Source organism: Rhipicephalus microplus, chromosome 6 (assembly GCF_043290135.1).
Source record: "Rhipicephalus microplus isolate Deutch F79 chromosome 6, USDA_Rmic, whole genome shotgun sequence".
Lineage (NCBI taxonomy): Eukaryota > Metazoa > Arthropoda > Arachnida > Ixodida > Ixodidae > Rhipicephalus > Rhipicephalus microplus.
The window spans coordinates 33,334,808-33,359,944 of record NC_134705.1 but is presented as its reverse complement, the minus strand read 5'-3'; the positions used below and the strand labels follow the sequence as shown (position 1 = coordinate 33,359,944).

The 25,137-nt window shown below is 44.7% G+C and overlaps 1 protein-coding gene across 4 annotated transcripts in view; it reads right to left on the bottom strand.

Moving 5' to 3' along the window:
- Positions 1-4,371: 4,371 nt before the first annotated feature.
- LOC119167684 (uncharacterized) overlaps positions 4,372-25,137 on the bottom strand; it is a 276,153-nt gene continuing 255,387 nt past the window's right edge. For all 4 annotated transcript variants that reach the window (XM_075865901.1, XM_037419204.2, XM_075865903.1 and 1 more), the window contains 2 exons: positions 20,002-20,113; positions 4,372-9,019 (listed from right to left, as the gene is read on the bottom strand). In XM_075865901.1, the coding sequence (XP_075722016.1) occupies positions 8,474-9,019; positions 20,002-20,113 (658 nt within the window). In that variant the 3' untranslated portion in view covers positions 4,372-8,473. The remainder of the gene's footprint in view (positions 9,020-20,001; positions 20,114-25,137) is intronic.

Here is a 25,137-nt window from a genome sequence, read left to right as displayed (position 1 = left end):
CTGACAGCCTTTGCGCAGCAACACAGGGATTGGGATGCTTGTCTTAACGAGATCGGCTTCTCCTAGCGGTCTACGGTCAATCGCTCGACAGGGTACACGCCCGCTTTCCTCAACTTTGGGAAAGAGCTGCCTAACCCAATGGACCGCGTCCTACGGGGCGGAGGCGGGGCAAGTGCCGCGAAGGTCAGCCCGTCTGGCTACGCGGCGGAACTGCGCTCACGGCTGGACGCGGCCCTCGACCTGGCGCGTTCCAACCTGGCAAAAGTGCGAGCTGGTCAGAAGGCTCAATACGACCGGTCGCATCGGGATGTCCGTTACGATGCCGGTGATCTCGTCCACAGGCGCAATCACGTCTTGAGTGACGCCGCCAAAGGGATCTCGGCCTCCCTTTCGGCCAAGTGGTTCGGCCCATACCGAGTGCACACCAAAGTGTCGCCCCTGGTATACAAGCTGGCTGACTCCCAAGGGAGACCAGTCGGCGGTCCAGTTAACGTCTCCGACCTTAAACCTTTCGTTGCCCGCAGCAACGACTACGGGGAGGGGGAGGCAGTCACCGAACCGCAGGGAAACCGGGATAAGGCTGGTTCCAAACCACCCCACTGGTACAACCTGCGAAAACGTACTTAGGCTGATTTTCGCCCCTGGCATGTAGCGGGACGTTATCCCCTCCATGTAAGCGAGCGGAGATTTATAGCTGCTGTGCGATTGCCCATCCAGCAGCAACAGTAACGGCTACCTGGCGAGCTTTCTCCCTGGTAACACCATTACACGTGCTCCGCGCGGAATATCCACCCAGTTCCCAGCGCTCCCAGCTGCTCGAGAGAGAAAAGCCCTTTCTCCGGTGGCTCACTCTCTCACTGGGTGTCTTCCACGTAGTCGGCGGGAGAAGGGAAGCGTGCGCCCTATTGGCTCACGCAACCTTCAATCCGACGGAGTAGGCTCTTTTTATTGGGCCAGCCTGTCGCTCCTCCGGGGCCGCACCTTCAGTGCGTTTCTGCTTTTCATCAACACCCCAGCATTCGTGATTTCCTCCTTGATGGCCCGTTCCTCCAAGAAAAAAACCTGGGAGACCAGCCGCGTGCTCGGTCGTTCCTCAGGCACCGGCTGCGTCCTTGCCGCCTCCGTCAAATGCTTCCCCGGCCCCGGCTAACAAGACACCGCCTCGTCGTGAAGTCGCTACGTGGACATTCCAACATGGCACTGAGGCCTCGGTCGCCTTCGTGTCGACTCGTCGCTAGTCCAAGCAACGCAAAGTTTGGGTGGGGTTAGACCCCGAGTCCGTCCCGCGTCCTTTCCGCGGACGCACCCTTTCGGGTCTGCTCGACGCTTCCGGAAGTGCCTCGATGCCGCCTGGCCCGGGCCTTCAACCTGCCCTGTCGACCGACTCCATTCAGGCGGTCGTGGCGGCGCTCTTCACGGACTCTTCATTCAAGTCGGCCATCGCTGCTGCGGTGTCCGCCGCCATCCCGCGGCCCCAGGCTCCTGCTGAGACGCCGCCGAAGACACCGCGGCGCCCGACGATCTCGTAGACGGCATGGACCTGGACCTCAGTTTTTTCAGTGTCGGTGGATGCTGTCATTACGGCGTCTTTTGGGCGGCCTCGGTCTTAGGAGGGGGGAGGGGGGATGCGGGAATCGAGAGCGCCCTTTTACCTGGCGCCTCATTCCCCAGCTGCCGCACGCGCGCCACCAGCGTAGCCCGGGCGCGCATAAGCACCGGCATCCGCCAAGATGGCTGCCAGGGCGCCTCTTGGTCTGGGCCAGTCATCCTTCGGCTTCTTCCCGCGCTGGCATGTCCGGCAAGCTACGCGGGCCTACGTCACAACGCAGCGCCATTTCCCTTTGGGCGCGCGTGACATCCTCCTCTCCTACGAGCTGTGTTGCGCCCGATGATTCCCTCGTCACGGCAGATGCTCTCACGCCTCCACGAGAGGTTGACGCGCTGCTTAGCAGGCGGCTTCTCGTTCGTGCGTCCGACTTCGGCCCTTGTGCGGGAGTCGTAGCGCCCAGGGCAAGCGTACTTGCTCGGTCTTGCGGAGTTCCCTATACGGCCTGCAAGCCCGTGAGTGTCGCACTGTGCTGCATCTTGGTTTAATAAACCCGTTGTTGTTGTTATCCTGCCTCGTGCGTGGTTTGTGCGCCGTGCCGGATAAAACGACGAACCCGGCCGCAACGTCTTCGCACGCAGCGGCAGTGGAGGACGTAGGATCCCTACACGGTTGCGCATAGTAGGTAAGCCTAGTGCAAACCTATCTCCATAGAGCTCACGGGAATACATCAAATCAGGAAGTACAAGGTGATATGGGATGGACATCATTTGAGGGCAGGGAAGCTAGCAGAAAGATAAGATTTGGAAAGGATTGAGAGAAATGGGAGAGGAGGAATGGGCTGGGAAGGTATTCAGCTACTTGTACATGAAGATTGTCGATACAAAATGGAGGAAGCAAACCAGAAAATTGACTGGTAAATACTTAGAAAACAGCAGGGGATCAAACCAAAAAGAATTATCGGTTAAGAAGAAGGTGAAGGAAGCTGAGACCGATATGTGGAGAAGTGGCATGATTAAGAAGTCCGCACTAGAGATCTATCAAACTTTTAAGCAGGAAATTGCCAAGGAAAGGATCTATGATAATACTCGGGGTAGTTCTCCACTGTTTGAGGCCAGGACGGGAGTATTGCGAACCAAGACATATCGGGCCAAATACGAAGGGTATGCAGCGCGTGTGGAGAGGAAGAAGAAACTACCGTACACTTGATAATGTTTTTTAAAGGGCTTTACCCTATAGTTCAGGATGATGGGGCAGAGTTTTTCAAAGCACTGGGGTTTAAGGAAAGGGAGGGCAAAATAGACTTTAAGCGGGTAGAATTAACTAGAAGGAGGTTATCTGGTTGGTGGCTAAAGTCAAGGCACGAGTGAAAATTAAACCCTTCACTGCAAAGTACGAATCCTCAACCTCATTATTTAAGGAAAAAAAAAGAAATCTAGTATTTGGTTCATTAAGTATTACTGAATGGTGGCTCTAGCCACCGCCCCATCAAAAAGGTACAGCCATATCCATCCATCCATACATCCATCTACGTGCTGGCCACCCTGCGGCTCTGGTGCAGAGGGAAGTAGCGGCGATGCAGTCGTTGTCTTCTTGGAGTGTCGGCACTTGACATTGCCGCGCGCAACTTCTCTTGCCAGGAGATTGCTTAAGACGAAGTAGACATGCTTTGCAAGCTACGTGCGAAATTGATTGACTCGGTGCAAGGCAAATGTGTGCAGACGCGCATCACCGATCACTTCAATTAATGACAGATGTCCTGTGATTTGTAAATAAATGTAAGTCTTCTGAAACTTTCCTCTCGTGTGTTAGCTCAATGCACATGCGCCACTGCATGGGGAGCCCTCTGTTTACTAAGTTTTTATTAATTCGAACTTCTTTTAATTCGAACAAGTTTTCAGGCCCCTTTGAGTTCAAATTATTGAGATTCGACTGTATTTTGTGTAAAAGATATTTTTGGGTCCTTCAAGTTGCTAAGCTTTATGAGAAAAAAACAATTAATTTCACAAAATTGTCCTTTTCGTCCACATTGGGACGCAATTTGCCCCATGTGATGGTTCCATTGAAAATCATCTTTGTACCTCAATCAAAGTAAATAAACTGTTCTTTCTATATGGCAAGTTTTATCATTATATTTCTTGTTATAAGAATGAACATATTTTGAAGTTTTTCATTGACAGCTATCTCTCCATCAGGTACGTTACACGACAGCTTCTGTCTCAAAGTTCACCATTGCCATCAATAATGAACTTCAAAAATTACTTTCTTACAGACTCACTTTTACTTAATATGTAAACAAAAAAAAATGCCACAGAAAAAAGAGGCGATACTTTTAAAATAACTTTTTGCCCATACAATATCCACGCGACATGATGAGATGTTCAGAAGGCATCCTGTGACCAAAAAAAACTTTTTTCTCTCCAAAGTATTCTAGCAATTCACTGCTTTCAATGCAGTCAATCAGCACAATTTTTTTTCGAGTGTGTTTCGCATGGTCATCAAAATGGCTGCGACGTTTGGCTTGAAATGATCCAATTGTTAAAAAGGTATAGGCTATTCATGATAATGAGAGTTTTTGAGATCATCTAATGGCTCATTCTTGAAAAGCAGAACAGATCTGCTACAAGAGATTTGGGCCAGGGAAATGCAAGAGCTTGAATTGGAGAACTTAATTATGTAATTCCCATAGATATATATGGCTAGTAGACAAATGGGCTGAAATCTGCTCAGTTGATAGTATAGTGAAAAAAATGCCTGACGGATACAGCAGGAGATGTTTTAACTTCCGGTGCTTGACTTAAAATGAAATGCGATGTACACCCTAAGGCATTTGCCAAGCACATTGTATTATGAAGTACACATACAAGACCACAAAAAACGTATGCGCATTTGCACACAATGGCATAGCAACGAAAAGAGAAAAAATAAAATGTCATTTGAAATGCATATATAAATGTATTCTTCATCTTTATATTAATTGTACCATGTCATTAGGCATGACTGGTAGGCTGACACACGCTCATGAAGAAGCATACCTACAGTTTTTAGTACAAAGTGCAACAAATTGAGGCTGCTCAGTAGAGGTTTTTACATGTGGCATGAACACATCTCAATAAATATGCTCAATATTTATAAGATGAGCGGCGAACAACACATCAGGAATGTGTTAACATAAAGCTGGGTAACCTATATAGCTCATAATAACATTGTTCATATACAGACACATTGAAAACACATATAGTATATAGGTACAGTCTGTTTCACACTTAGCGGAAATCTCGGATCGCAAAAATCGCGGTGCGGCCAGCGCTGCAAATGTGTATAGCCAGCAGCTCGCACATGCAGAGACACTTGAAGGGCCATAGTGTTGAATCATATCATTTTATATGGCAGCACGTGGGTACAGCGCTGGCCGCACCACCTATCAAGCGATCCAAGATTTACCCTAATTGTGAAACAGACTGTACATACAGACCATTGCAAATAATAAGCTCTAACTTTATTAGGCAATCTATACAGAATGCAAGTAAGAGCTACAAGCCCTAGGATCTTTTCGGATATGCTCAGACTAAGCGATCCACGCACTGCATACTTTAAAGCGGCCATACTTGAAAAGAGAGCAAACAGGTGAGCTTAGCAAGTGCTAAGTACATTAAAAATGAAGCAAATAAAAACTAATGAGTTGTCATCCACAAAGTAAATAAGAAAGAAGGTTTGCCTCCGAATTTGAGAAAAAAAAACTATTTGTAGTATGCAAGTTGTGTTCAAGTTAAATAAACATAGCACTAGCTGTTTTATATTGTGAAGTATTACTTCAAAAAATAAAGGACCTGATACATGTCAGAATCAGCTCCTACACTTTGAGTACAGCTAAAATAGTGATGGAGTGCTGATTTCGTACGAACCATAATATATGTTACATAAAAAAAGTAGCAGCAGATTTGAATAGTCTTATAAAAGCCTGGTTTTCTCTTTTCCCTCAGAACAACGACATAAGAAAGCAATGCTTTAAGGGATAGTGAAAGTTACATAAACGTGCCTCTGATCATGGCACAGGACTTGAGTATACAATGCATACTACACAATGCCATCACACCAGAAAGCAAAACAGAAAGTGGGCCTAGTCACATGAGCGTGATGCCATCAGCACTTTAGATAATACAGTATTCCAGTTGTGGATGCTAGCCGAGGAAGTGAATGTGACAGTTAGCCTCCTGCATGCATGGTCGTAAGATGGTGGCCCAATTGCTTCTAAGTGGTTGAATATTGAATCAATTTTGAGCGATTCCGTCCTCAGGGGGTGCTCTAGAGTGTCCAGTGTGTAAGCGAAAATTCGCAATAGGGCCTATTAGAGAGATGCTTTGGAACAGCCTAGTTGGTCAGTGTGATACGGGTAGACTTTTTTCATCATATCTTCTGCACTACTGATATTCAAGGCTATTTACCCAAAGAGGGCGCATGCTTTTAGTCATTCTATTATGAAGACAACCCAAACAGTGTGAGCACTTGAAAGCCGCATTTATTATGGGGCTTGCTTTTTACCACATACGCCAAATACACGAAAATACCACATACATGGCAATAGTTTACCGCCGCTTGAAGTCCAATCAGACAGACTGTTTGGGTGCCCTCTTTGAAAGGGTTTAGAAAGAAAGCTGTGAGCTAGTGCAAGCTCTGTTCCTTCCTTCATATGAACTATCAAAGATTTCTTAATGCACTGATGAGATAAATAAAACAAGAAACAAAGCAAAATAATGTATCTTTTGTCAAAGTAATAATACATACAACTGTTCCTGCAATGTTTCTACATAAAATTTGTGAAGCAGTTCAGTAACGCCTTTTCAAAAGAACACTTACAAAACCAGCAGGTAATTTTGATTCCTCATACTTTTATGAACAGAGGAAGGGTAAACTCATAAGGGTAATGTGAATTAGCACTAAAAAAAAAGCCAACAGAAGACAAGCTCCTTTGTACTGCTCATTTCACATGTGCATCTATGATGACTATGTTTGGGTTATGTAGACTTTCCTGGAGAGACTTACGCATGTCCTATGACAATGGCTTTGTTGTACTAATGCAGGTTCCTGAATAACACGCAAAACTTCATTTTGTTGGCTATGTGTACAACCTATACCATAGTTTTGTTGCATGTCTTATGAGCTGCAATATGTATAGGCATGGTGAAGTTGCTGAAAATGACTTTTCATTGAGAGGAAAGAAAAAAAATTGAAGTGCCTGTCTTGCACACTAGGTTGTAGCTGTACTGCGTTATCAAGCAGAACAGAAACTTTGTGGTGAAACAGTCAACGCGCTATTAAATACCGTATTTACTCGCATAATCCTCGCACTCGCACAATTCTCGCACCCCCCACATCGCCCAACAAAAATACAATTTCTTTTTGTCCTCGAGTAATTATCGCACCCCCGAAAACTGCTGCAGTAATGTCGTCTGCTCTTTCCAGCCACTGATATTGATAGCGCACATCATCTGGCACCATCTCTTAAGGATCAAGGGTACTATTGCACAGATATTCAATCCAACTCAAGCGAAGCCGACGTGGCCAGTGCACATTGCGGCGTGTTTTGTATGTTGCGTCGGTAAGCTTGTCAAGTTATGAGGCAATACTGAAGCTGTACGGCTGCTTTCAAGTTGCAAGTGATAGATAATGCACTAAAGAATGGCAACAGGGCCGCCGGTAGGCCCTTGGGATTGATGATAAACTTTATTTGTTAAAAAGAAAACTGCGGAAAATTCTGTTAAATAGCCATCAGCCCAATACTGACATCCCACACTCACCTTTTGAGCGCTCCTGTTGAGCGACGAACGCTATCGCTACGCCCGCAATGTCCGCAAGCTTTGCGTATGGTATTCTAATTCTCGACTATTTGCTTCCACTTTTTGTGTCTCAAATTAATCTTGTCTTGTGTTGAACCTCTGCTTTTATTGTTGAGGTAAGTTTTAATTAGTACTTCTTAAAGCTTGCTGTTAGTTGTTGGTGTGAGAATCCAGATTTGCGGACACTTCGGTTTCTTTTTCGCTCTGTACGTTTTCGTAGAAAGTTTTCCCGGCGTAATTCTCGCACCCCCCAACTTTTCATCGGTTTTCCGGCAAAAGAAAGTGCGAGGATTATGCGAGTAAATACGGTAGTCCAAATGCGTGGGATGAAGCGCACGGGCCTCAAGAATGACCGATCATAGCCAACAGTCCCCAGGGATATTTTCCATACAGATTACTCACAAGAGTGGCATCTCGTCTTTTGATGCACCAATAACAACAGATGGAACAGCTTCCAGTAGTGTACCAAGCAGCACAATACCAGTGCATGTCTGAATCAAATAGCCAACTTCGCACCAAAATCATATCCACACAAAAAGAAAGACGAAATGTTCACGAAATTTGCCACTGGAGTGATGTACACAATACCCCCATCATGCGGAAAAAGCTATGTTTGCCACACGAGGCACTGCATCAATAATCGAGCGAGGGAACACGCTCTCATCATAAAGAAGAAAGACTGTGCGCAACAAAGCATGCATGTAAATTCATGTGGATGCACACCATGCTTCAAGCACATTAGGATCCAAGAAAAAATAAAAGCAAGATAGCACGGGAAATTGTGGAGGCCTATCAAATAAAGGAACGGGGTGTTAATTCAGTTAGCAAAACATCACTAAACCTGTATGAATCGGGAGCATACGTCCAATAGTGTGATTGGGTAAGCGACGGGCCCGATCATGTTGCACATGTGTTGATGAGAAGTGAGTTTATGATGGCCTGTTTCCTCAAGAATCAAACAGCTTTAAGTGAGCGCCCCTTCTGTCTATGTGTTTTCTTCTTGTGTGTGGTTGTGATTTTGGCATGAAGTTGACTACTTAAATGAGACATTTACCAAATAACCCAACAGAAAGTTCCACTAGTGCATGGTTTACTGCTCGACATGAATGCAAATGCAAACAGCACTCTTAGGACCAAGACAGTGTTTCAATCCCTGGCACAACTGTCTGAGTGTCATCTGCCAGGAGCGATGCATGTTTGGCTTCCACACCTCGAGTAGTGTCTTTGCAAGAGCACAACAGGGTGGCAGCTCCTGTGAGTGCTTTGAAGAAGTTGAAAAGTTAGCCTCTGCTAAACTGCGACAATGTGCACGATGGGCAGGAGAGGCCTCGCTAGAAGAACAGGGTTCAGCTTCGGTGCTCTTCGGTATGCTCTTTCGAGCTTGTGGACCTTTTGCGTTGTCACTGGCAACTGGTGGCAGAACACGCGCATAGTAAGATGTAGCAATGGCTGTTGGGCACTGGCACAGAGTTCCATACTCAAATGCCAAGTTCACATCCAACGCAACCGGCTGCACGTTGAACGGAGCCCCGATGAGCTTGCAGTTCACAATCCACGTTACTTTCTCCAGCTTGGATCCAACAGCTAAACAGGAACGTAGGATGTTCCGGTTTGTCCTTAACGTCTGCATCATTGTCTGAAGGAAATGTGAATTGTCATGAACATTAAACGTGATAGTGTAGGGTTTTGACATATATACCAGCTAAAAAGAATCACTTGTTGTGCATATAAACATTCTCCACTTAAAAACGATCTAGTTTTGAAAAAAAGGAACTACTTCAATACAAGAAAAAACAACAAAAAAAAGAATTAAAGCAGGGCCAACTTCAAGTTGACTCAGCAGGCTATGCACAGCTCTGCACAGACTGGAAGTTAATGGAGTGCAAGACACAGATGTGGCATATCTTGTAACATAAAAATCGAAGCAAGTGCCCCTACCTGGTCAGAAGCCGCCTTCTACTTTTCGAGATAATTGAAATATGTGCCAATGATTAAGCAAGCCACCCTCCCCCCCCCCCTTTTGAGCTTCCATATTTTTTTTTAAAACTTGTTCTCTGCAACAGAATCCTCAAGCAGCAGTTACTACAAACCCAGGTTCTAAGAGTCCTTAGATCTATGGATGATTTCTTCGTACAGGATTCATGCCTGTTCACATGACAAAAACTCAAAGGTTTTCAAGGACTTTTCAAGGCTATGTGTGTGACTTTTCAAAGACCACACTGTCTGATAGAAATCTTTTTGAAAGAAATATGCTTTTTTAGTGTGCAGAAAATGTGCAGAGAACGTTTCAGAAAAAAGCCAGATAGGACAGAACGTCTCTGTTTTATCTGTCTTCTTTCTGACAGGTTCTTTGCACACTAGAAAAGTAAGAAATGCGATACCAACCAGCCCATGTCGCCACTCTATTGCTGTTAGTAACCCAATCAACACTAGGAAAGTAAGAAATGCGATACCAACCAGCCCATGTAGCCACTCTGTTGCTGTTAGTAACCCAACCAACACATGTTCATGGGAGGATAAAAGCTTCAAAAAACTAGAATTCATTGATAAAGGGTAACATCACAGAAGCAAACATAAAAAACTTGGCTCCAATTCCATTTTCTTTGTAGACAATTTTCAATTTGATTGATTTGTGGGGTTTAACGTCTCAAAACCACTATTTGATTATGAGAGACGCCATAGTGGAGGGCTCCAGAAATTTTGACCACCTGGGGTTCTTTAACGTGCACCTAAATCTGAGTACACGGGCCTACAACATTTCCGCCTCCATCGGAAATGCAGCCGCCACAGCCGGGATTTGAACCCGCGACCTGCGGGTCAGCAGCCGAGTACCTTAGCAACTAGACCACCGTGGCGGGGCAGAGAATTTTCAATCATAGCTGCTTAGAGTTTCATAGGTAATCACTTTTAGTATTACAAAAGCTGCAAACTTTTATTCAGATAGGAAAAACTAAGGAACAGTTATTATGCAATGCCTAGTTGCTTTTTCCCATTTTTCATATCAATACCCACTACCTCCTGCTACTTTGGTCTTGGCAGTCTTCTTAAGGCTGTTTAACTTGATGATGCATGTCAGGTCACTGTCTCTGTCTTTTCTGCATAGGAGCATGCAATAGCTGTTACTTTCTCAACAGCAGCTTCTAATTTTTTTTTTTACTTTTTTGTAAGCATTTCGACCTCCTTCTCCATGGAACATTTCTCTTTCTGTTTCTCATCCTCCTGCTCTTGCCTGTTCAGAGTTTACAGAATTGCACGGTGCTGGTTTCGTGCAGAAGCTACTGATGTTCTCAATTCTTTTGTGGTGGGCATGGACATATGCCACTTGATACAATTATAGGGTCACAAATAATGCGCCATGAAATGTGCAGAAATGTTTCTTTAAAAAGGAAACTCAAGGATTTGTCAGCGTTTGTGAAAATTCGAGCACTTTCAAGGCCTTGAAACAAACTTTTCGAATTGAAGAGTTTTGAAGGATTTCAAGCAATTGCATGAACCCTGTTTATATTTTTACAATGTGGGGCCTTAGGGTCACATCCTCATTTGTCAGAAATGGTCGGAACATTTGAAGAATGTCTTCCTCTTTTCCTACACTTGTCATGACATAAAAAGTTCTCACACAAGGATTTCCCCTGGTACAGCAAAACAGAAATTACACATACATTCAAAAGAGCATTTCATTAGAAACACAGGTGAGCATTCTTTCTTCCTAGCGGCTATTCCACGCCATCTAGAATTTCGATCTGCAATCGACCAAGAGCTCCCCTCCTAATTTCATCTCATTATGCCTTACAGCAAGTCTTGGAGGTGATAAGGTGTAGAACGCAAGGCGACGGGTAGGTGCCACCACCGTGTTGTCTAAGCAAAGCGTTGGAAACACTCGCTTTTTCGTGCAAGCGTTGCATGGTCAGCGCAGCATGATAAATGCTATGGTCCTTAGAATTACTTATGTATGCCTTTTCTAGTAAGAGACATACATACAGAGTATTGACGTGTTGTTGTGGTGCCTCAGATATGTGCAATAATTGCTTTTTAAATGACAATCGCACAAGTATGAACGCTGAATCTTGAGCACTATTGGTGGGTGCTACGGATGGGGTCGGCCATTAGGGGTATTGTCTGGTGCCATTTGAGGTACTGTTAAAGATGGACAAACAGACAAATGTACAGACGGACCAAAATTTTTGTGCAGAAGGTTCCCAAGAGAGACTATCGTCTTTAAGAAAATGATGAATCAATGTAAGGGTATGGTGCTCATTTAACCTTGAAGTGCAGCTTCGCGGCAGTGTAGATTTCCCCTGATTAGGTATTCTCATGGATTATCACCTTTCGTCTGCAGTGAAACCATATTAACAGAGAAGTACATGCACATTAATATAAACTTGATTAAATGCTTTTGTGGCTTAGCACACAACCACTGCAGTGAAACCACCTTTACAGAATGTTACATGCAAATTCATGTACATCTATAATTGATTTCAAATACTTCAAATTTTAATAAATTGAATTCGAATCAAAGCAAATTAAAATACAGCAATATTATTTCAAACATTTGGGCAAGTCTACAATAAAGCACTCCTCTGGGCTAGCCGGTACAATCTGAACATAGGTTGCAGAGCTTCATGTTGCATAGCCGATACAAAAGAGACGTTTTCATCGACGTATGCATAATTTTGATGAAAACTAGCAATTATTGATGCCAAGAAAAGCACAGGGGATGTTATTAGTATTAGAGCTGTGCAAATACAAAAATTTCAGGTGCAATGCAAATTCTAATATTGAAGTGCAACTGCAAATCGAATATTTTTTTAATATTTCTATAATATTTTTAATTACATTGAAGCAACAATACAGGGAAAAAAATTGAAGATGATTTCTTAATATATTTTTATGAAATAGCAACATGAAAGTGTTTCTATTTGCTAGGTTGATGAAGTACTGGCCCAGTGGTGTTTCATAGTTGTGTTATCAAGAATGAGGCAATTCAGAGACTGGATTGTAATTATGTAGATAATTTGGTGTAACCTAAGAGTTGACAATGACACTTTACATGTGCAAAAAAAAAAGATGCTATTTTCTCAACCTTTCCTCCTTCTTCCACTTGCACAAAAGCACAACTGACGAGGAATAGAAGGGTGCGCTCCCTTCAAAGCTGCACTTCCAGATATGCCTCATAGATGTCAATACTATATCCCAACATCTGAAATATTGGACGCAAAAAATCTTTGGCACCAAATTTTCCCGACTTCCTGCTGAAATTCCATGTCCAAAACAGCATTAATTGAGCCCCACTTCTGCCAAATTTCAAAGTTGGAACTAGCGTTATCTTGAGTCAATGCATTTGTGACAGGAGCGTAACCTGAAAAGCAGCATTGCCATGATAATGAGGTGATACATATTAAAAATCTGAAGGGGTCACTTCAAATAGAATGTAGACTATACTTGTCTTCTGAAAGTTAGAATACTATACTTACTCGCGTAATGAATGCACTTTTTTGTCGAAAAATCGGAGCAAAGTTGAAGGTGGATTTATTATAAGGGGCAAATTTTATTAAAACTTTTTCGGGAGGAGCAATAAATGCAGTAATGCAAGAAAAAGTTACTGTATTTTCGCGCGTATAACCCGCACCAAAAACCTAAAAATTTCAGTGGCAAAGTGGAGGTGCGAATAATACGCGGGGTTTTTCCTATAGTGCTGCTTCACAGCAATGCATGTTGTGCTGTGAAGCCCCTTAACAGTGTAGCGAAGGCTACGGAGGCGGTTTCCGCAAATTCGTGTTGCTCCACAAGTAGCACGGCAGCTTGCGGCTGATTTTGGTTTCGCTTGCTTGCATCGTTGAAGCGTTTAGAAAAACATTTAGGGAGAGACAATTCGAATGTTCAATATAAAATCTCACTGTCACACCACAAGTATATTTTTTGCAGGTTCACGGCCGCTCAGTGACCCTCCACATGTCCTTACGTCACGGACGCCATGTTTACTTTTGGAAAGGGCTTGCCGAAAAGGTGGTGCTGTCTAAGAAAGTTCCATAATAAATAAAGTAAGTTCCATAATAAATAAAGCAGTATTTATTTCAGCAAGGCAAATGAGATATTATAGTGCCTATAGAGATATTATCAGTAAATTAATGTACTACTTTTTGACGCGGCAGCAGGCATGCTTTTCGGTTCTGTTGTTTCCAGGGTGTTGTTACCGTGTACTAGAAGGGGTAGTGCTGTCAAGTTGTCGCCGAGTGTGAGCGCTCTCTACCTCGTTGATACCGCTAGTTCTCCACATCTCGACCCGTTCGCCAAGCATAAGTCGATCTGTTCTGTCACCATGAGTAGCGTACGGCGGCAGGCCTTCACGGCACAGCAAAAGCTTAAGATCATCGCTGTCACCGAGGAATTCGGAAATCGCGAAGCGGGAAGACGGCACGATGTGAACGAGTCCTGCGTGTGACGGTGGAGAAAGAAGAAAGAGAGCCTACAAGCCGCGCACCACGACCGTAGGTCATTTCGTGGCCCCAAGACCGGTGCCTACCTTGAGCTGGAGGCGGAGCTAGTAAAGTTCTTCGAAGATGTCAGAAGCAGGGGTCATGCCGTATCGACCGAGATGGCCCAAGTGGAAGCGCAGCGACTTTCGAGGGAGCTAGGCCTACCTCATGAGTTCCGTGCGAGCCGCGGATGGCTGCACTGCTTTATGAAGCGGCAAGGGCTCTCAATCAGACGGCGGACTACAATATGTCAACGCTTGCCGGCTTCTTATGAGGAGAAGCTGCCCAAGTACCAGAGATATGTAATTGGCCTGCGAAAGCAGCACAATTACATGTTCTCGCAAATGGGCAATGCGGATGAAACTCCTGTTTATTTTGAAATGCCGTTGGACACAAAGATTGAGAAGACGGGCAGCAGTTCGGTGAGCATGCTGACCGACGGGAACACGAAACTGCGCATCACAGTCTTGCTTTGTGCCCTCGCCAACGGCACGCAACTGCGACCGTACGTCATCTTGAAGAGGAAAACTCTACCAAAGGTTCATTTGCCTGCCGGTGTGGTGGTGCGCGCACACGAGAACGCGTGGATGAACAGTGACTTGTTCGTAGACTGGATCAAGACGGTATGGGAGAAGAGGCCCGGTGCGATGCTCGCAAAGAGGTCCATGCTCGTTTTTGACTCGTTCTGCGACCACACAAATGAGGAAGTGAAGGACCGCCTTTCACGCAACGGCACCGACTTAGTTGTTATACCCGGTGGAATGACGTAAATGTTGCAGCCTCTAGATGTGTCGCTTAACAAGCCCTCCAAAGCGCATGTCAAGCGCTATTACTCCGAGTGGATGGCCGAAGGCTGCTACGACTTGACGCCGACAGGACGAGTCCGAAGGCCTGATATTGCCCTATTCTGCAAGTGGATTGTCGAGGCATGGAAGGCCATTCTAGGTGAAATGGTGCGAAAAAGTTTCAAGAAATGCTGCATCACAAACAACATGGATGGAACCAAAGATGACCTTGTGCATAATAGTCAGGACTGCGGCTCAAGTGATAGCTCTAGCGAGAGCAGCGACAGTGAGTGAATTGTGACTGGCCTTGCAGACAGCGTATTCTGCTTGCTAAATAAACCTTTTCTGTCTACATATGTGCTATGTTGCTTGAGAAATAGCTTTTGTACAGCCTTTCCTGTTTATCAAATGTGAGGGCAATACGCGAGGATTTTTTTTTTCTTTCTCGGTGAGCTGAAAGTGGGGGTGCGGTTTATATGCAGGGGCGGGTTATTTGTGCGAAAATACGGTAGGTAGCTTAGCCTTTTGCAATTAACATACGCAAACACTGTTTAAAAATAGCTTCTTTGTTGCACTTTACTCATCTTCAGTAATTGATGGCGCTATCTTTTGCAAGCTGTCCCCGCGCCACCCGGGCACGCCATAAAGGTGTCTTGTGGCTATTTTTTCTAGCAATAGTTTAACTGCAACTGTGGTATCTGCTGTGATCTCGAGGGACATCCAGAACCGTGCATGAGGACGCAATTCGCCAACTTTGCGACAACCTCGCACGACGGCTGCGCCTCCGCTGACATTGTGCAAGTAACTAACAATGCAGCAAGCTACTGTTGACCACAAGATTATAGACAAAATACGTCCGCCACCTCGCTTCCACATGAGAAGTTTCTGTAAGCGCGGAGAACAAGCGAAGTGACAATTTGGGTTGCTACCATGTTGCGGAAATCGTCACGATTTTTTCTGGGCAACAAGCGATTTTTTTTCTGGTTTGCCAGAAAGCTGCGACACGATAGCAACAAATCACCTTTTCAACAGCAAACTCTGTCGTTGGCGCTGAACATTGGGTACACGTGGTTTTTTAAAATTGTGTGCAGGTGGTTGAGCCTTGTTTTGTATCCACAAGAAGCGACCGTCGGTTGGTGCGAGCAGTTTCGTGACCTTCGCTCGCTATGTGCTTATCGGCTCAGACGTCTCTACACTGACACCGTTCGTGAACCCACCTGTGCCACACAGATAAAGAAAAAATAGGAGATGTGCTGCACACAAATAGAAAGAAATGAATACGGCACGGGGAAACGGGCGAAGGGGGCAAGGAAACAAGCCGAGGTGGCCAAGGGGGGTTGGAGTAATAATAAAAAACGGAAGATATCCAGCGGGTGAGGAGGCACAAAGTGTCAATTAGCGGGACTGTAGCGGATGAATGTAAAGGGTGGATTTATAACGCGGGGAAAAAAAATCCAAATTTTGACAACTGAAGTTAGTGATGCATTTATTATATAAGTGCATTCATTACGCGAGTAAATACGGAAGTTCGGATAGATGATACAAATCAAATAAAAACACTATTAGAAAAATATTCGAAATTTCGAATATTTGCACACTCATACTTTGCTACAAAGGACCATCATAGTCCTGCAAAATGGGTCTGTCTTTTCAAAGTCTCTAATATCCAAACTCCATGCCACTAGAGTGAAAACGGGGGGGGGGGGGGGGGGGGTCCCTTAGCAGTATGGGGTAGGCTAGTTCATAGAATTTTTCTGAATCCAGGGTACTTTTGTAGTGGAGAAGGGGGGTCAAGCTGATTGATTCCCTCCCTTCCTCCCTTGCACAAAAAAAACAACAAAAAACATTGCAAAAAAACACGGAGGGGGGGTCTTCGCAAGCATTGGCATTACGTCTCATAATGGCTTGGAGCGGCTGAACACACAGCGGTATGATTTCCCAACTACACCAAAAGGTACGAGTCACAAAGGGGGTGCGTAAATATTCTGAACTCCTAAAATTTTGCGTCATCAAGACAACTAGCAAAATTAATTTTTTTTCAAATGAACTGAAGCATGCCTAGGCTAGAAAAAAAGGCTAGAAACCAAAATGTTTCTAGCCTTTTTTATGTTTTTATTGCCTTTAATCTATTGCTGCATTTGCCGCGTACCCTGCGTCAGTAGTTGCAATCGATGATCGCCATGACCGTGGTTTCGCGCACGTGCTTTCAAAACTGAGCCGTTTTTTTCCTATCTATGATCGCATCTGCCACCATTTTATCGTCTGTAGTGTTTGTGGAAAGCAATGTAGCTTTGACTAGTCAAGCGTTGGGAGTGCGTGGACTTTCAAAGTTCTGTCAGTTAGGTTGTCGCTATACATGATCGTATCAAGGGCAACCACAGTCTTGTCCACAGCATTTCTGGCAAATGAAAACCACACGTAGTGCATGTGAAAACAGTGCATATGCTGGCCATACGCGTCTTCCAAAGCTTTAAGCATGCTGCTCTCGGCCTTCATTCGATGGTTCTGGTACTATGAAGTTTCTACGACCTGCCACAATGAGGAAAAGTGTTCGGAACATGCAAATTTTGCCCCAATGAAAAGAGTGTAATTTTGCTAAGAAATCTCAGGAATTCGTATGTGCTGTTCTCGCATCGTTGAGATTCTACTGTAGATTGAAATGAAGATTCCCTAAATTCCTTTCCAATAAAATGAGATGGCTTCGCAAAAAACCTGGATCAGATTGGGCTGCGTTTTTGTCAATGCAGCCAGATCACGCTCAGAAATTTTGATTTCCAGGAGATTTTCCTGACAACCCTACAAACGTAAAAACTGGTGAAAATTTGGGAGCCAGAAAATTGGGGAGACTTGGCCGTTAGGCTAGTTCCACTGATACATGCTGAATGTATTCGCAGCATGGTTATGAAAGACTTCAATCACTAGCAGTGGCTATTAACATAATTGCAGTGCAAACTCAAAAGGTGCGAGTGCCATTACAGTAGGTGGAGCAACACTATGTGGCCCCTGCACTACAGCAAAGCTTGGCCCAATAATAAATAATTTCAAGTAGGCTTTTTCAGCACATCTGTTGACCAGCTCGAAATTAATTAAAATGAAAAACTGGGCAAGCTGGACACAGCAGCGCCGTGCTGCATTCACTTATAGTCTTTCTCGTTGGCACTGTTAGCCACAATGATTTGGAATAAATTCTTTATTTTTGCTAATGGGAAGGCAAACTTGCTCAAGTCGGCTGCCTATTGGCTGCTGAAAGCTGGTGCGCCTACGCAGTGTCAATGGCATGCTGGACGGTCTAAAGCTGGTTTGAGAGTTGTGATCTGAGCAGCACCAAGGCACTTCTCACATTTATACAGTAGACTCGCCGTAGTTCAAACTGTGATAATTTAAACTTTTAGTAAATTCAAACAAAATTCAGTTTTTTGGTTGGCCCTGTATTTTTTGGTGTATCTAAAGCCTCTTCGTTCAAACTTCACCAATTGGTTAATTCATAGCTTTTGCAGTTTCTCACCAGAAAATATGTGCTACTTTCCCACTACTAATTGAAAATTTGCATGCTTATATAACCCTAACAGTCTAAAAATGTATAAAAAGCACCTGAGGACTTAAACGAAACAGGCTTTGCTAGTAAACAAATATTTGAAACAAAGCACACGCATGGTAAACCGTGATGCTTCTCAACTGGTATAGAGAGTTTTGTGCTGAAGTCACCTATAGCAATAAAGCAGTTGATTTCTATAATAAAAGGTCTGATCAGCAGTAAATGGGCAATAAACTTATGGACTTTACTCCTCTGCTTTCTGTTCATTGCGTGCAGTTAGGGGTTAAAACACAATTTTTAAATGTTCTAAAATCAATGCCTAATCATTACGTGTTGTGTCCGCTCACCAAGAGTCATCAATCTGAGAGCTTCTGATAATTCAAACAAAATTCTGAGGTCCCTTTGAGTTCTAATCAACAAGAGTTGACTCTATTCCAATTTGAAAGTGCGACTCACCTGCTTGGAGTACCAGAATATCTTTCAAAACTTTCGTCGCGACAACATTACCGCAATGAGCGACAAATGTCTAACACAGAACAATATTCCCTCACACACTACCCAAAGGCATCAAGTCTGCCAGAACCAAGCCCTTGCTGTGATTGAAGGAAAGAAGTAAAAATTTAAGGGCCTTCAGGTAGTAAGTGAGGAATCAATCGTCAGCTGCCAGCTTGTATTAAAACCTCATGCTCTGTGACGCAACAGGCAGAAAAAGAGTGTTTAACATCTGCTGTCATGGCTACTAGTGGTGCTGACGGACACACATAGGTTTAATCGCACATACATACCCTATAAAGTAGATGGCGGGATGACTGCTGCTGTCATCCCTCCATCTCCATGCGGATGACCGCAGCATTAGATACATTATTCAAAGGTTGCACGTTTGCTCACTCTCAGCGGCAAGTTACCTTTTCGTCAGCTTTGCTTCCTTCACATTTACAATGCAAGTACAGCTACCAACATCCCGTATACGTTTTCTAGAATCATTGGTAGTTCTCATTAATACCGATTATAAAAGGCAGGGCATGAAATGAAGGACATAACACATCAAGACATCACGAATGCCAAGTGGTTAATCAGCATTTGTGATGTATTGGCTTCTCCCTTGAGTCTGTGTTTGCCTGACCAGTCTTTTAGAATGAATACTTGCCAACTGGCTCTGCACTCTGTTATTGTCAACAATACACTGGGAATGGAGCCGTAAATGTTGTAGGCCCGTGTGCTCAGATTTGGGCGCACGTTAAAGAACCCCAGGTGGTCAAAATTTCCGGAGCCCTCCACTACGGCGTCTCTTATAATCATATGGTGGTTTTGGGACGTTAAACCCCACAAATCAATCAACAATACACTGGGAAATCTTCTCTTGTTGCGACCCCCGGTGGCGTGCAAAGATGTCAGCGTGGTAAAGGCTCCTGTTTGTGTCACAATGTGGAGGTAGGCCTCTGCTGTGTCTGTTTTCTACCGCTCAATAGGCGTGGCCATGCGAGTCATGTGACTTGAGTCTCACCGAACAATCGCGTGTTTTTCCCTTTTTTAAAACCGCCTGAATAAACATAGAAGCTTAGTCTCCTGTCAGCATCGCCACAGCTCGGTTCCGTGTTGTCGCTTTCCGTGCCCTCCCGCCGCCGGCCTGCCTCTAGAATATTTGCATGCTTTTTTTGCCTGATATAAGTTTTATTGAGACATTTTTTCATTATTTAACATGCAGCAAGAAAAAGACACAAATGTTGACCAGCCATCAGAATTAGAATTCCCTGCAAGGAAGCCAACCAGAGGATTGCAAGCCGACCAATGAAACACAGAGAGAGAGCAAAGCAAAGGTACCCACCGAACCAGTGGTCAGAGGCCAGAACAACAGTCGACGCAACTCGTTCATTTTGCACAGCGTGTCTGCGAGACTGTTACGAAGTGTCCATTGCTTGAGATCCAGTCTTTGCAGTCTGTGCCAGAAAGAGAACATCGTGAAAGCACATTCTGGGTACTGCCCACAAACACTTAATCTTTACATTAGGGCTTCCATGTAAACACTTTTTTGCCATCAGTGTGACAGTTAGGGACTGAAATCTCTAAGGTTTTCATCAGATGACTTTTATTCAATATTACTTAGGGACCACATAACAAGCAAGTTCTCATTTTATCCCACATATGGGGATCACGGTGCTTACTTGCAGCTAATCTCCCAACAGTTGTGTTGCGCAGGAAATGAAGCAGCCAGATCAGCGTCCAGAAGAACAAAAAACAGGCTCCGTTTTTTTTTTTTACACCACCAAAATGAGCTTGCCGATTCGCACAGTAGACCACGGCCACCACATCTGTCGAATAGTGCTTCTCGCTGCGCAAAACTTCCATGTCAAAAAACCATCCCGTGCCTGTTTCTCTCGCCCAAGCAATTCCCCATGTAGGCGTAGTCTGACGAAAGCTTGCCCATGCGCAATGTTACGCACCACTGAGCTCAGCGATTGGTTGTTTGCCCTGCAAAACGTCGCCTTGGCCCTGCAGCAAGGCAGTTTCAGTCGTGCAGTCCACATTTTTTTTTTCTATGATGCCTTCTGACCTTTTGTGGAGCCGGAGACTTTAGAAGAAGTGATATCTCAAGAACAAAAGCCTCCGAGATAAAGAGGCGTCTCGCTACTTTACCGTGAAGCAAAAAGTGTTTCTCGCTTTTCTCGCTCCATGTTTCTTGCTCGTGCCGTTATGACACGTGCTTCTATCGGAGAAGCGCCGCTCGGTCGTTGGCTGCACACCAATGACGTTTTATAAACATTGTGTCAAATTGCTGAATTGGGCAAAATCCTGACGACGAGCTTTTTGCGGAGAAGGGTGGCGAGCAAATGCGTGAACATTTGAAACCGGCTGAAACAGACGTTCCAGCTCACATAACTTCCTTATTATCACACTTATTCACAAAAATTATGTGGCAGCATGTTTGCATTGCAAAAGTGCGCAAATTTCTCTTCATTAAGAAGTTTTGGAAATCGGGGTTGTTTACTGGCCTTTAAGGACCCCTGGCACCAAAAATTTCAAACCCAATATCATTCTGTTTCTGTATTCTCCTGCATGCAAAGGTACCCCTGAATGCGTATTAGTGATGAACATATTTTGATATAGCCTTACAGATGGTGTACCAATTTGAATTGGTAGCATTTTGCGACATCATTATCAATATAATGCATTTGCTACCCTGTGAGATACCCTGTGACCTTTACTCCACCTCATTGTACTACCATTCAGCACTACCAAAGCTATGGGGTATAAGAAAGTGCCATGCTACTGCAGCACAACATCAAAATAGTTCCAAATATTGTTACGTTAACATTGGCAGAGTTTACATATCTGTGCTTGCTTGGCATGTGTTACATAACATCAATACATAATATCTTTATCATTCTTTGCATTTGAATGACATGCATTTAATTATTTTTATCAGTAAATGCTGGTAAGTCTAGTTACAAATTAACATAGCAGAACCCATGCTGACATGACCACCAACTTTAATTCGAGTTTGCGCTTGCTACTCACCACTGTACTCGTGGCAACAAATAAATAGCACAATGAGCCAAGGCTTTCCGTCATTTAATCTTGAGGATGAAACATTAGCAACATCTTTTCATTATTGGTGAGGTCATATTGTCATATAGCCGTGACGTTGACGAAAGCAACAGTCGGCGTCTTAAAGAAGAAGCTTTTCATTTGGCCGAACATGTGGCCGGGGAAACTGATCAGGTCAGACTGCAGCAATACACACTGGGACTGATAACGGTGAACAGAGTGTCTGTGGTCGATCAACTGACAAATGGTGATCTGCGTTGGCATTATACATGTGCTAACAAATATTCCGGCGTTATCGCTCGCGTCCATGCAAGTTCCAGAAGAATCAGTAATGTTTACACTGTGCTTGTAATTGTATTGGAAAGCTTTAAGGTTCTCTCGGTGGTTCTTTGTATATCTGCATGATTTTCTTCACAAGCACCAAGGTAGACACACAGAGACAGCTAGATTATGTTGTTACGTAGTATTTCGTCACCTTCTTTTCTTATGGCTTCTCGTCCTCACATCGAAACTTGGTACACGCTCTAACAGATTGGTTGGGCACTTTCTGTTGTTCTGATACAGTGTTTCGCGAGTGGGGTCTGTCGAATTCTCGACGACGATGAGAAGCAATCTGATTTTCAGGAGAAGGGCTTCGATATGGTCTTGCTCGTCTTTGGTAGGCTCAAATTGACGTTGAAACCTTCTTTGGTACCTCGATTCGTAGAAGCAGGTTCAGTAGACATGATGAGGGCGAAAACGTTGCTAGCTTTCACAATTGCTTCTATCTAGGTGACTGCGGTGATCTGGCTCATGTGTTTGTACTCATTTCTGAAGTTTGTTAGCATCACTGTTGCTTTCCCTAGCAGCTCGGCTATTCCCCTTGTGATGAAAATTTCGTGATCGATCAACAGCTGCTGGTCGCCTTCAATGATGCCTTGCAGATCCGGGGATTCCTGAGAGCTGACGGAAATGCTGACGCTGGAGTGATGGGTAATGGTGACTTGGTTTTCAAGCACAATCAAGGCTTGCTTTCCTGGCTGCGTGTGCAGTGGAAGTGCTTTTTCTGTGGATAGAGTTATCTACTTGCATTTCAGATTAATGATAGCACCATGAGGGCATAAGAAGTGCATACCAAAGATGACATCTCTCGAGTACCACTGTAGTACTACAAAGCTTGTGGGATAAAGCCGGTTGTTAATAGACTCACACTGTGCAGATTCCCACTAGCATTACTATGTGACCGCCAGCGGCCTAGATTTCGTGGCCTGCCCAGATGGTTCTGCCTTTCTCCAACTCCACAGTGATGGCCCACTGATAACAGAATAGTTGGCTCCGGTGCCATTGATGAAAATGTTGGGGCCCCTAGTTCGTCATCTGACATTGTGCCGTCTGGTTTTCCTAGGGCTGCAATGCTTCGATGCCAGGACTCCATTCAAGTTGTGGCAGGTTCTTGAAGTCGTATTGTGGTGTCGAAGGATCTTCGGTATTTAGTCGTACAGCAACTGCACATCCATCCTTTGCTGCCTTTAGTTTTTTGGATAGGAACTAGGCGACTAGCCCTGTGTTGGGCCAGTGAAATGGCATGTAGTGATCTGGCGATGGTGATTGGGGTGACCATCGGGGTGTCCACTGTGCTTCTGCGAGGTAGTTGGCAATGCTGCGAGGTCCCTCCCCTGGCTGCAGACGCAGCGCTTTGATGGCAAAACCCCACAGTCCCATCTATTGGCAACGACGGTACGTGTACTTGGCTTCACCGTAGCGGTAACATAGTGGGTGGTGGTCAGGAGCACGCAAGATGTTGGTCTTCCTCAGAATGTAGTGCTGGCTGACAGGTGGGCGGTATGGCATTGATAGCAGTGGCGGCAGAACTAAGGTGAGGCAGCGTCCTGATGCAGCCTTAGAGGAGCGCTGCAGTGGAATGCAGCGGCGTAGCCGATAGCTTCTGGCTCAGGCTGTAGTGCTTCGGGAATTCTAAGCAACTGCCGAACTTTCTCATAAACAATGCTGGTGATCGAGTCAGCTTGAGGCTGTGGTGAAGGTAATAACTTGCGTAGCTTCTCTTTCATGATTGCCTTCATCGTTTCTGCAAGGTCATCGGTGCCTAGTGAGTGCGCTTCAGGGTGGCATGTAAGCAGGCCTGAGTAATTGTACTGCAGTGTTCGCATTTCGCGTGATTTTTTAATTGTTGAAGCCTTCATGACGAATTTGGTGCCTGCCTTAAGCAGCTTGCGGACAAGACCTGTGAACAGTCCTTGTTTCACACCTCGCATAAGCAGCTAAACCTCTTTGTCTTCGGTCATAAAAGCGTCAACCTGCCGGAAAAGTTGGGTCACCTCATCGGTAAAGATGGTGACGTTCTCGTTCGGTAGTTGCACCCGTGTCTCCAGCAGAGATACGGCCATTTCTTTGTAGGATACGCTCGTGAACGTGCCCAATAATGCACAGGGAAGAGATCCGAGGTTCATTGTGCCGATTCCCAATTCTCGAACCAAGTTCTTGGTGCATTTTCTAGGCAGAAGACGTGACACAGCTTCTATTCTGGGTTTTAATGTTTGAAAGTGTCCACTCAGTTTTACATCTCCAGCCAGGTTTCCGGGTATTCAAAGATTGATCCACGGAATGTCGGTGGCTTTCTTGGCTGCTGCAACACGATCGTAGTAGGTGTTGGCACAGTAGCTGTCAGAGTTGTCGCAGTAGTGATCCTGACCCTGATCTTTCAAATATCACCTAGTAGGGGCCTGAGCTCTGGAGATAGCCCTCATTGTCTGCAGCTAGCTCGCTCATCCCAGTTGGTGTCAATGTCTCCTGCTTGACTGAGACTGTGTTCACGGCTTGACGGGGACGTCCGGATTATCAACACACAGCACCTTCACCAGATATCACATAGTCGTAACATCGACGAAGGCAACCGTCAGCGTGTGAAAGAAGAAACTCTTCATCTCGCCGAGCTTGAGGGCGGGAAACTAATCAGGGCTGACTACAGCAATACACACTGGCACCGATGGTGGTGAAAAGGGTATCGCTGTCGATCAACTGACAACGGTGATGTGCATTAGCATATATATACATGTGCCATCAAATATTCCAGAGTTTTTGCTAGTGGCCACGTAAGTTCCAGAAGAATCTGTAATGTTCAAGTTGTGTGTGTAAATGTATCTGAAGATTCTAAGATTATCTCAGTGGTTCTTTGTCAATCAACGCGGTTTGTGCAAGGCTGCACCTAAACATGTAATGGGGCGATCACAAAACTTGAAAATGGAGTGTGGCAATACGTTTGTATGTTTAGCCAGGCCTGCTAAGACTAAAGCAGTAATAATCTGATCATGATTCTTAGAAATAGTGCAGTATAATCACGAATAGAATGCTGTGAAAGCATCAGTAAATAAATGAAAAATTTATAAAGTGTCAGTTTGAAACTTATGGCCCACAGCCC